The sequence below is a fragment of the Furipterus horrens genome, unplaced genomic scaffold (assembly GCF_987537825.1).
Source record: "Furipterus horrens unplaced genomic scaffold, mFurHor1.1.pri manual_scaffold_11, whole genome shotgun sequence".
NCBI lineage: Eukaryota > Metazoa > Chordata > Mammalia > Chiroptera > Furipteridae > Furipterus > Furipterus horrens.
In genome coordinates this window covers 43,281,231-43,293,699 of record NW_028327181.1, presented here as the reverse complement: position 1 = coordinate 43,293,699, position 12,469 = coordinate 43,281,231, and the positions used below count along the sequence as shown (strand labels likewise).

General features: G+C 44.0%; 1 protein-coding gene across 1 annotated transcript; it reads left to right on the top strand.

Annotated features, from left to right (window-relative positions):
- The first annotated feature begins 1,600 nt into the window (after window positions 1-1,600).
- UBB (ubiquitin B) lies at window positions 1,601-3,626 on the top strand. Its single transcript, XM_090290845.1, has 2 exons — window positions 1,601-1,678; window positions 2,556-3,626. Exon 2 carries the CDS (start codon window positions 2,562-2,564, stop codon window positions 3,477-3,479), a length of 918 nt encoding a protein of 305 aa, XP_090146971.1. The 5' UTR covers window positions 1,601-1,678; window positions 2,556-2,561; the 3' UTR covers window positions 3,480-3,626.
- The last annotated feature ends 8,843 nt before the right edge of the window (window positions 3,627-12,469 follow it).

The following is a 12,469-nucleotide window of genomic DNA, read 5'->3' as shown; positions in this document are numbered from 1 at the left end:
CATACTTTGTAAAATTAACATTTTATCAACTACCTCAAAGTCCAAAATTGTCTTAAAGAAACTTTATTTCTATCTCCGAATTATTCAAGTTAAGTAGATCTTACCAAGTTTTAGTAAATGTAACTTAAAACTGTCTAGGTGTTAACTCATATACCTGTCTATATTGGACATTTACCGACATTCTTTCTTAATGGTATGCTTAGAAATGTTGTAATTTAATGACTAATAGCCTTTTCTAGCTGATATCTAACCATTAATGCCAATCTTTACACTACGTCTTACTTAGGAAGGTTGGTATTACGTGACAGCAATTCCCATGTCATTTACAGCCCCACCTGCATGACTCAGACACAGGACCGCGTGGCAGCCAGATCCAAACAACCCTGCCTCAGACGTGGTGCTCGGGCTATCTCCTGGCGGGACTAGTGGCCACACCCGGCGTGCAGGGAAACCGGCTGTCCTAGCTGGATAACCCAACCTTCAATGACGCTTGCACACAAACATATTAACGGTAGAAATATGATTTACTTTCTGGTACATGAATCCCCCGTTTCTCGAAGAGGGTGTTCAGATCCCTTACCCTCTTTCTCTCCTTCCTTACCAGTTTGGAGAAACAACAAGGAGGAAAAGGGACTTGCAAGTTTTGCCGGAGCCACATCTATCCCCCGCCCCCCGCCCCCCGCCCCGGAGTCACCTGCAGCCTGAGCACGCAGCTCCGGGCCCGAAGGCCAGGTGGGGGGGCTGGGGCCCCGCACAGGGTGCCACCACTAGAGTCTAGACCTACTGACGCTCTTCGGTGCCCTTATGCGGATCGAGTACAAAAGCACTCTGATTGCAAAGAAGCGTGATGAAAGCTCTACAACCAAGAGCAAAACTAAAAACCTGCCAGTTTGTGGGGGGCACGCTTTATTCGAGCTCTCGGGGACGTGGGCTTCTGCGTCTCAGCAGACACCAAGAAAAACAGCTGCCGGCTGCACCGCACCGCTCCTGAACACCTCCAAACCGGGACCGGAGCAGCCTTCCCGGGGAAGTCGCTGTGCTGTCCCCTGGCTTGCTCCTCTGAAGGCCTTAAAACAGGAGATAGTGAGGTTTGATGTAGGGAGGCAAGAACGATGGACCCCTCCCCCATCTTCGGCCGGAAACACCCTTCTACCCGGAAGGTGCGTCTCTGCAGCGCATGCGCACTCAGTCACTTAGCAACGTCAGCTCTCCCAGCCTGGAGCCCAGCAACAGCCGAGCCGCCGTGTCCCCCACCAATCACCGCCGGCCTCGCCCTCACACGCCTCACCAATCAGCGCCGGCGCCGCAAGGAAGTTTCCAGAGCTTTCGAGGAAGGTTCCCTCAACTCGAATTCATCCGCCTGGTAACTTTCCTACTTTTTCCTAAAGGAGGAGAAAGAGAGTCTGAAATAGAGGGGAGCTGAATTTTTAGGATCCTTTTTACGGAATCTGAGGAATTTAGGGCCTAGTGAAAGGGTCTAACTGCGCCGCGGGAGGTGGGGGCCGAGCGAACTACTTTCAGCGGCGTAGGGACTTGGAAGTTACGTAGAGTGATGAGCACGCAACAGACGTTGTATAAATTGCAGCTGCGCGGCGCCGGAGCATTCAGAAGCGACTGGCGTTAGTACCGGTGGTGTTGTGCGCTCAAGTGAGTCATCGTGACTGGGTGTTTGCATTCGGTAAGAGGAACCGGTCCACAGCCGTGGAGACCTGAGACGGGTGCTGAGGGGGCTCAAATGAGATGAAACAGGCCCAGTCTTGTCGCTGGGTGGACCTCTATGAAGGGGGGTGGGGAGGCGAGGTGACGCGACGGTGCGTCGCCGGGCCTTTCCGGAAGAGTGGGCCTTGTTTACGTGAAGGGAGCCGGGGGCGTTTGGCGCGCGCGCCGAGAGAGCCCAAGCGGCCCTTAGCCGATGGAGGTTCCTTCGTGTCTGTTTGAGGGGGGGAAGGTGGGGAAAAGGTAGTGTGCCTTGTAGAAACCTTTTAATTTCGAGTCGCAACGGACGTTATTTTACCTGTTCTGTGGGGTTTTTTCTTTCTCTTTTTTTTGTACGTGCTATGCTTAAGTTTGGGGTTAGCGAACTGTGTGGTACAGTGACGGAACAAAGCTCTGGACGGTAAATTTACAAAATACGTTTTGATCTTTAAACCAGTGTAAGTTGAAGCCTTGACTAAATAATTTAGTTTTCGGCTTTGACCGGTGTGACACGTTGGTTGCAGCGTCGTCCACTACACCAGAGTGTTGGGGGTTCATTCTTGGTCAGGGCATATACTTAGGTTTTGGTTCCGTGTCGGGGTGGGGGGTGGGGGGAGGCGGCGAGGGCGGGCAGGGTAGAGGGCAGAGTGACCGATGGATGTTTTTCTCTAAAATCAATAAAAAGCTTTTAAAAAGAATTTTGTATTAGTCTAACAAAAATTGGAAGTTTGTGACAAATGTAGGTGGGGTTTTTTTGGTTTTTTTTAGAGTTAATTGTCAGTTTTAAAGAGTTGATTAGATGCGAAAGTAATGAGTGAAAATCCTGAAATGATGCACTAACACTGCTTTTTGAATTCAAGGTCAAAATGCAAATCTTCGTGAAGACCCTGACTGGCAAGACCATCACCCTGGAGGTGGAGCCCAGTGACACCATCGAGAATGTGAAGGCCAAGATCCAGGATAAGGAAGGCATCCCTCCTGACCAGCAGAGGCTCATCTTTGCAGGCAAGCAGCTGGAAGATGGCCGCACTCTTTCTGACTACAACATCCAGAAAGAGTCCACCCTGCACCTGGTCCTGCGCCTGAGAGGTGGCATGCAGATCTTCGTGAAGACCCTGACTGGCAAGACCATCACCCTGGAGGTGGAGCCCAGTGACACCATCGAGAATGTAAAGGCCAAGATCCAGGATAAGGAAGGCATCCCTCCTGACCAGCAGAGGCTCATCTTTGCAGGCAAGCAGCTGGAAGATGGCCGCACTCTTTCTGATTACAACATCCAGAAAGAGTCCACCCTGCACCTGGTCCTGCGCCTGAGAGGTGGCATGCAGATCTTCGTGAAGACCCTGACTGGCAAGACCATCACCCTGGAGGTGGAGCCCAGTGACACCATCGAGAATGTGAAGGCCAAGATCCAGGATAAGGAAGGCATCCCTCCTGACCAGCAGAGGCTCATCTTTGCAGGCAAGCAGCTGGAAGATGGCCGCACTCTTTCTGACTACAACATCCAGAAAGAGTCCACCCTGCACCTGGTCCTGCGCCTGAGAGGTGGCATGCAGATCTTCGTGAAGACCCTGACTGGCAAGACCATCACCCTGGAGGTGGAGCCCAGTGACACCATCGAGAATGTGAAGGCCAAGATCCAGGATAAGGAAGGCATCCCTCCTGACCAGCAGAGGCTCATCTTTGCAGGCAAGCAGCTGGAAGATGGCCGCACTCTTTCTGACTACAACATTCAGAAAGAGTCCACCCTGCACCTGGTCCTGCGCCTCCGGGGTGGCTGTTAATTCTTCAGTTTGCATTCATAGTGCCCAATGATGGCCACTACTATGCATTCTAGCCATTTGTCCCAGTTTTAAGTTTAGAAATTACCAGTTTCAGTAATAACCTGTTCAAAGTGTTAATAAAGGTTTCATTGCATGGTAGCATCTTCAGTGTCTGTTGTCATGAAATTATGGGATGTGGGGACTCCTAACTGGTAAAAAGTGTCCAAGGAAAAGGGGTTTAATTTTGAGATTCATTTGACTTTGGTAAATATTATATGGGAACTTTGTCTAAGTCTTATAATTACTAGTTGACTGTGCTTTTCTTGCTAGTGCATTATGCTCAAGTGTTTAACTTGATGTAGTGAAATGGAACCTTAATCATCTCTGTTTTATGTGAAATCAGAGCCAGGAGTTAAGTGGAGCGCTTGTCAAGTTTGAAAGAAGGCTGGCTGGTGAGAAAAATGGAAAGAACTCGAGTTAAAAGGGTATTCCTGACCTAAGGTAACTGGGTAACACTGGTATGTTAGGCAGCAAATGAATGTAGATCCTAACAAAAGTCTGATTGTAATGACTTAACAGCTTTACATTATTGGGAGGAAAAAGATAAGATTACAACAACATGAAATTATCTAATCTGGGTACTTGATAAAAGTCTTCATTCTTGTCTAAACCTAACATAAGCAGTTCTTAATGCTGCCATACCAATAACACTAGACTATACAATACCAGTAGAAGAAATTTGAAGGACTAAGAATCTGTTTGGACATGAGCTATCATTTATTCTTACAGTGCAGCTGAAGTTCTCCGGCTCCACTTAACTAACCTATAACCTTGGGCATACAAAAGAGTGAACCCTGTTTAACATTGGTTGCCTCGGGGTAAGAGGTAGTTTTGAAGGGAGGTGTATTTTCAACTCCATTCTAGATACCATACGCACCACCCATAGCCTTCCAGGGGCCCTGAAGTCATTTGAAACTTAGCATCAGCATTGTTCACAACAAACACCCATAAGAACCAGTAAAGTACTCCTGCTGTGAAGTCAAACTGCTCCCAAATTGGGTTGAGTGATTAACTATGCACAAGTCTGGTTCATTCTCTGCATCTCCGAGGGCCTCTGGATACTACATCTGATGAGACTTCCGGAACTGCAAAACTTTTAATTATACTCCGCTTATTCCTCAAGTAATCTGAAGGGCTCCCTTTTAATTAGGCCCAGTGACTCCAAGATGTTGCTTTCTGGGAAAGTATATAGCACTCAGTGCAACAATACTAAGAAGTAAGTAAGATTTTCCTTTTTTCATACTTTATTCCATTACTGTCCTTATTCTCCCTTTTTTTTTTTTTTTTTTTTTCTGTCATTAAGAGTTGAGTGGTAAAGTTTACTTCCCAGCTAGTAGATCTCAGCCAACCCCTGTAATTGTTCTAGCACCTACTCTGACCACGCAACACCTACCAGAACTCCTCTTACAGAACACTTTACCTTCAGAAGTTTCTGAAATCCATGTTTCCCAAACTTTGTCCTCCAGACTTAACCACTGTAAAAAGGATATACTGAGATCACAAGGGCTCAGGAAGTTATCTCCCTCCTGGAGACTTACCAATGTGCACTAGCATATTAAAGGCTCCAAGAAGTTCTGCCTTAAAGGAGGTTTAAGGTGGTTTATCCCAGTGTTTTCCATTTCACCTTTCCTATTACTATCCCTCATTTTTTTTTATCCTCACCCGAGGATATGTTTATTGATTTTAAAGAGAGAATTGAGGGGAGAGAGAGAAACATCAATTGGTTGTCTCCCATGCACACTTTGGGGATTAAGGCCGTAACCTAAGTATGTTCCCTGACTGGGGATTGAACCTGCAACCTTTTGGTGTATGGGACGATGCTCCAAGCCACTGAGCCACCCAGCCAGGGCAATGTCCCTCACCTTTTGAAACACTGTTCAAGCTACGACCTCTCCTGTGTGGCACTGGGGATCACACGTGTGCGTGCTCACAACTGTAAACCTACTTTTGCCCCACCCTGTATTTCATAGTATGGGTATCACACTTTACCCATCTCACTGATGAATGCTTAGATTGTTTTTCATTTTTTGCTATCAAAATAATGCTGCAATGAACATTTTATAAATGTTCTATTGCTGTATCAAAGAATATGGCATTTTAAAATTTGTGATTACTACAAAATTGCCCTTCAAAAAGATTGTACCACACGCAGTAGAATATTATTCAGCCATAAAGAGGAAGGAAATTCTGACACATACACTCCAACATGGATGAACCTTGGAGACATGATGCTATGTGAAATAAGCCAGTCACAAAAGGACCAATACTATATCATTCCACTTACATGAGGTACCAAGTAGAATGGAGGTTGACGGGATAGGGGGAGGGGAATGGGAAGTTGGTGTTTAACGAGTATGCAGTTTTAATTTGGAATGGTGAAAAAGTTCTGGAGGTTACAGTGGTGATAGTTGCACAGCAATATGAATGTTCTAATGACACTGAACTGTACACTTAAAAATGGTTAAAATGGTAAATTTTATACCACAATATTTTTTAAAAAGATACACCAACATAAATTCCCATCAATACAGCATAAGAGTACTTAGCCTTCCATGCCATCATTAACATATATTATGAATCATTTCAATTACGATAATTTGAAGAGCAAAAGTGACACCTTTTTGTTTTAATTCGCATTTTCTGATTAAACTTGTGAGATTAAACACCTTTTGTATGTTTTCTTAACATTAATTTGTATTGAGGATTACCTTTTCACATCTTTGCCCTTTTTATTATTAATTTGTAGGAACCTCTTTATATATCCTAAAAAGTAATAATTTATCTGTTCTAATTGTGATAAAGTGTCTTTCAGATGATTATTTCACTTTTTGTTTATGGTATCTTTTGTAAAAAAAGAAGTTTGGATCTGAAAGAGGACCTGGCCATCTTTTTCTTTATGACTTCTGCGCAAAAGAAATAAGTATAAGTGTAAGGCTTGTTGACAACTACAACTTTTTTTTTTTTAAAGAAAGGGAATCATACAATGTTTCTACATCCCCTGAGCGAAGAGGGTTCCAGAAAAAGAAACCTGCCACCCCTATGACTCCAGGATCATATAGCATTCTTTCCCCACAGGGATCAACAAACCAGCAACAGAAACTCTTTGGAGCCATTGCTATCTACTGATCAATGCCTTAATTTTCACACATGTTCTGCAAGAATGTTTTTTAAATTTATTTTTAGAGGGGAAAGGAGGGAGAAAAAGAGGAAGAAAAATATCGATGTGCGAGAGATATATCAATCAGTTGCCTCTCACACAACCCCAACTGCGGACCTGGGCTGCAGGCCCAATTCCTGAGTGGGAATTGAACTGGCAAACCCATGACCTTTCGGTTCTTAGGCTGGCACTTAACCCACTGAGCCACACCAGCCAGAGCTGCAAGGATTTTTAAAACCTGTAATATGTGACTAGTTACGGGCATGAACCTCTTTTCCCTTAGTTTGTCAAATAAAAAAATGACAACAGTCAACACAATAGCTGTCTGTTGTCAAAATTATACCTGTTTTTTGTCATCAGCAAAAAATACATTTTTTGGTGTGCCACAGAATTTTAGTAATTAGTTTACGTGTGCCATGAGATGAAAAAGGTTGAAAAATCACTGGATTAATGTGATGTCTATCTTAACTCCAGCGTCTACAGTGGCTTTGATAAATGCCTTTTATAAAATCACATAACTATACTTTGCCAAGCATATTGAGCACTATTATCGTTTTCTATCATTTCTAGCCCCATGATTCTTTATAAGTTTAATAAATATGTTTCAAAATAACAGACTTAAAATACCTACAGTGATATTACAAACAATGAGGACATATCAGGGTGCTCCAACCAATATAAGGCTTTAATAAGAGTTAATATCAACATTTTGTTGGGGGGGAATGCTTTGTGGATAAAACATCAATTTTGCCTCATTGATGTTTTGGGTTTAAGTTTTTACTTTTTTTTTCAAAATAGAAATAGCTTGATTCATATTTTTATCTTATTAAAGGAACAACAACACATTATTTTTTTTAAAAATTCAGGTAATATAAAATGAGAGAAAGAAGAAAGTAAAATAACCTGAATAAATTACCTGAATTTCCACCAACTAGAGGCAACTATTGGTAATTTTTTTTTTAAATAGAAGCTCATATAATGTTTTGTTTTTATACCCTGCTTTTTGTGCTTGCTATACACAGAAATTTATGTTAATATGTCTTCCTTTAAATAGCTGCATAGCATTCTATTGTATGTATCAAAATTTATTTAATCAATATTAATAGTGCATTTGTAGACAACTTCATGATCAAGACCTTCACAAATTCACCTCTTCAATTTTTGTCAAAAGGTAAATCAGAAAAAATATTTTCAACACAGATGGAGGGAGGTGGAGGAGGGTATAGATGGATAAATGGTGATGGACAGAGACTTGACTTGGGGTGCTGAACACACACTGGAGTGTACAGATGATGTGTTGTAGAATTGCACACCTGAAACTACAATTTTATTAACCAGTGTCACCCCATTGAATTCAATAAAAAGAAAAAATATTTACAACACATATAAAGGGCTAATTTCTTTAATGTGTAAGGAGTTTCAACAAATATATAAGAAACAGATGAGTAATTTAATAGAAAAATAGGCAAAGGATAGGAGCAGACAATTCACAGAGAAGAAAATGGTGCTTAAACATAGGAATAGGTGTCCAGATTTACTTACAGTAAGAAAATGGCCATTAAATGTATGAAACAGCGTTTTAAAAGATCTTCCAGCACTGGCTGGTGTGGCTCAGTGGATTGGGTGTTGGCCTGTAAACCAAAAGTTTTCCAGTTCAATTCCCAGTCAGGGCACATGCCTGTGTTGCAGGCCAGATCCCCAGTTGAGGGCTTGTAAGAGGCAACAAATCTATGTTTCTCTCTTCTCTTTCTCCCTCCCTTCCCTTCCCTCCTCTCTAAAATAAAATCTTTAAAAAAAAAATAAAAGATCTTCCAGATTAAAAAAGATAAAAACAAGACTATTAATACACTATTTCCACAGAAGTAGAGAAATACAGTCTTATGCATTGTTGGTCAGCATAAACTGGTAAAACCTCTTTGAAAAGTAGTTGGTAAGTGCCTATGAAGATCTGAAATGCACATACCCTTTGACCCAGCAATTCCATGACTAGGAATTTTTCAGATATTCTCACAGATGTAAACAAAGAAACATGAACACATTACATAAATACACATTAACTGCTGTATTCTTAATAGTAGCAATACATTAAAAAAAAAACCTAAATGTGAATAGCAGTATATGTTAACACCTATATGAAAAGGCAGTTATTTATATTTTAATGATTTTGCATACAAATAGGATGATTCTAGAAGAATACTTAAAAATTGCTAATGTTTTCTGTCAAATATATTTTAATAAAAAAGAAAAAAGAGATTACTAACTGGTTCTAAGAAAGTGGGAGGGGATACGTCCTTTTCACAATACAGTATAGTACTTTTGAACTGCTTGAATTTTCATCATGGGCCAATATTATCTATTCAAATAGATAAGAAAAACTTACACTTATTTGATGAGTGAGGTTTAGCATCTTTTCTCCTGTGAATTCTTCCTTCATATCTTCAGTTTTTAAAAATGTTTGTTCAGTTTTATTGGTTTGGTAAGAGCTCATTATATAAGAACACTTACTCTTTGCTGCAGACACTGCAATTTTATTCAGTGGCTAGATTTTAGAGTTTCAGAAATCTGAGGCAGTTTGCCAGGATTCCGACACAAACCCATCTCTTCAAGTGGTTTTCCACTCACTCCAGTGTATATTAGTGCAGTTAGGTGTCATTTCCTAGCTCCATGGGTGGTCAAGGAGCTGCACCTTCCCTCTTGCTCCTAGCACTGAAGCATGGGTCTAGGCTCCAAGTCAATTAATAGCTGGCATCTAAAGGAATCTGAAGGAGAAAACTTAGCAGATCCAGACATCTATCCATCTTGGTCCTGATCCAGCTGTGGAGATGGATGTGAACTTGCTAGTAAGAGGTGCGGGGCAGGTTCTGGGACGGAGTGGATGGCTCTGGGCAGGGGCACCCTCCTCGGCTTCTTCAATATATGGCCCATGCCTCCCAAACACCAGCCTTGAGGAATGGAGGTAATGCTCCCGGTTTTCAGAACTGCTCTGCTCACCCTGATCAGAGTGGAAAACACTGACCATTGCATCCAGCCAAAGGGGTGCTTCAGCACTAGGGGGAGAAAAAGGCCTTTGGGCCTTATTGGAGGAAGACCTCACTTCTAAGGCTCAATACACTCTCCAGATCATGCTCCACCTTTTGACAAACCGGGCTTCCACCCTTCCCTTTGTCAGTTAGCTAGCAGCTTCCAACACCTTCTGCTTTGCCTTGGCTTCCTGCTAAGCAGCACCCCCTTCCCCGCCCACCCCCATGAAGGCTGTTTTTCTGAGCATCAGGCCTGAGTGTAATCTCTTTTAGAAGCTAAAATAGCCTCTGCCTTTTACAGACAGTGCTTGAATTCAGAAGCCCTGAAGGCCTTTTAGGCAATCCTACTCTTTGCCCTCCTCCCCTGAGCTTCTCCTGGAAGCAGCTTGGCAGTTTCCCGGAGCAATATGGCTCCTTTCCCCCACAGCAGCCAAGACCTAGAGAAAGGAGAAGGTCCTGAACCACCTGAAAGCATGACCTTTGAAAAACAGAGACCTCCAGGGACAAGAAGGGAGAGGTTGAAGGGGCAGAAGGGGGGTGGAGCTGGAATAGTCTGCAGAGTGTGTCTCATCCTCTTTGCTTCTCCGGGCCTCAGCCTTCCCTGAGCTGCTGATATCTCTGCTGCTTCTTCTCTTCTGCAAAACCACAAGAATGCAGGTTGAGGTGACGCTGGCTTCCAGTAATGTGCTGATGATTTCCTTTCAGTAGCTGCTCGCCTGCAGACTGACTTCATCCACCTAAAATAATTCACTTGTTTCCCTTTCAGCTCTGCTCTCTCCACTTGTATTTCAGGCCAGAGCAGTGCAGCCCAGCTCCAGGCTCTGTCCACTGGGCTCATGTGGTTCTCAAAAGGCAGGGTCTACTATCCCATCTAAGCCTGCAGTAACTACAGAAGAAGGACACCCCCGCCCCCTGCCGGCTGCAACCCAAAAAGGAATTTTTCAGAGAACCATGTCTCTCAGGTGAAAGTTGAGACAGGAGATAGGATAGGAAGAACTCCGAGACTGCACTGCTGTTGCTGACCAGCGTCTAGCGTCCTGGTTGCCACGACACGCCTTCTGGCACTTAGATAGTATGGATAGTGAACCAAGACAGGGAGAAGGAGGGAGACGTGTCTCACCCACTGACTCAGCAGTCCGGAGCCTGGTCCGATAATATTGCCAGGTGTTCCAACATCACAGGAAACACCATGCTAGCACGGGAGGAAGGCAGTCCTTGAAAGTCTGTGTATCGTTTCCACTATCTGGGAAAGGAAGCCTTTGAAACTGCTTTCATCCCAAGGCCTGGAAGGGGGAAGAAGAGGGGGTCCACAGTGACAAAAGAAGAAGCCCATAAAACAACTTAGGCTAATTGCCTACCTCTGGTCACTATCTGTTTTATGAGGGGGTCCCTAATGCTTACAGAAAGAGCCCATAAATAACTTTGGCAACTGCCCCAACTTTAATTACCTGCCTCCTGTCACTTATCTGTTTTACAATAAAATGAACAAATGGAGTCTGGAGCAAGGTAAGGAGGATGTGGGCAAACAGACCCCCACACAAACCTAAGTTTGGGTAGTCATGTCCCCCTGGAAAGCTGGAACCTTTACCCATCAATCAGTATGTAACTTCTTCACCTTCATCCCAACAACTATATCAGTCTACCCCTAATCTTGCTGCGCCTACTTTGCCCTGCCCTGAACCTATGCCTTTCACCCCCACTGTGGCAAGGCCCGTTCTCTTCCATGAGAATGAACCACTACTAAACCCTACTTGCGTGCTAACAGACTTGCTGATCTGTAATTCTTTACTGCGTCAGCAAGAAGAACCAGGTTTCTCCCGTTAACATGGGGACCCACAGTCAGATGAGACCCAGCTAACCAGGGGGAATGAAGTGGACATCTGTGTGCTGAACTTTGGGAACCATGGCATCACCCTAGGGGAACACTCAAGCAAACCCCGTGCATGTACCAGACATTTGTGGAAAACCTCTATCAGAAGAGGCAGGGGGGAAAAATGGAACTGAGGTAAAAAAGACACAACACAGAAAAACAAAGAAAGCTCTGATGCGCACTTTTCCCGTTCTCCCACTGAATCGCAGCCTGTGCGCTGATTCCAGGCAGTGCTGGGCCTGAGGCGCCAGCTCTGGAACAGCCCTGGCCTATAGCTCCTCTTCAGAGGTAAGCTTGAGTAGGAGCGAGTCAGGTCCCAGGGACCCTGGGGCCCTGAGGGAGAGTCTTACCTCAGATCTAAATCATTCTTTCTCACTTACATGATAGCATCTAAATTTGAGTGACATTTCTGAAATTTCCTAAACTCTGGTTCCAAATTCCAGTCCCTAGATCTTTACTCAATTTGTCATGTCTCTGCTATGGCCTGAATGTTTGAGTCCCCCACACCCCACACAACTTCTTCTTCTTCTTCTATTTTTTTTAAAGAATTTATTTATTTGTTTATTTATAGAGAGAGGGGAAGGGAAGGTAGAGCATCAATGTGTTGTGGCTGCCTCTCTTGCATCCCCACCTGGGGACCTGGTCTGCAACCCAGGCATGTGCCCTGACTGGGAATTGAACTGGTGACCCTTTGGTTTGCAGGCTGGCACTCAATCCACAGAGCCACACCAGCCAGGGCCCACTCAACTTCTAATGTGGAAATCCTCGTGCCCAGATGCAATGGTGTTAGGAGGTGGGACCCCTGGGAGGCTTTTGGGCCAGGAGGTGGAGCCCTCAGGGACGAAATTAGTGCCTGTAAAAGAGAAAGTAGCAAGAAGCTGCCTGGCTGTGAACCAGTATGGGA

What these genes read in the sequence shown, in the direction of transcription:
- UBB (XM_090290845.1), top strand. Translation starts at nt 2,562, where the DNA reads ATGCAAATCTTCGTGAAGACCCTGACTGGCAAGACCATCACCCTGGAG.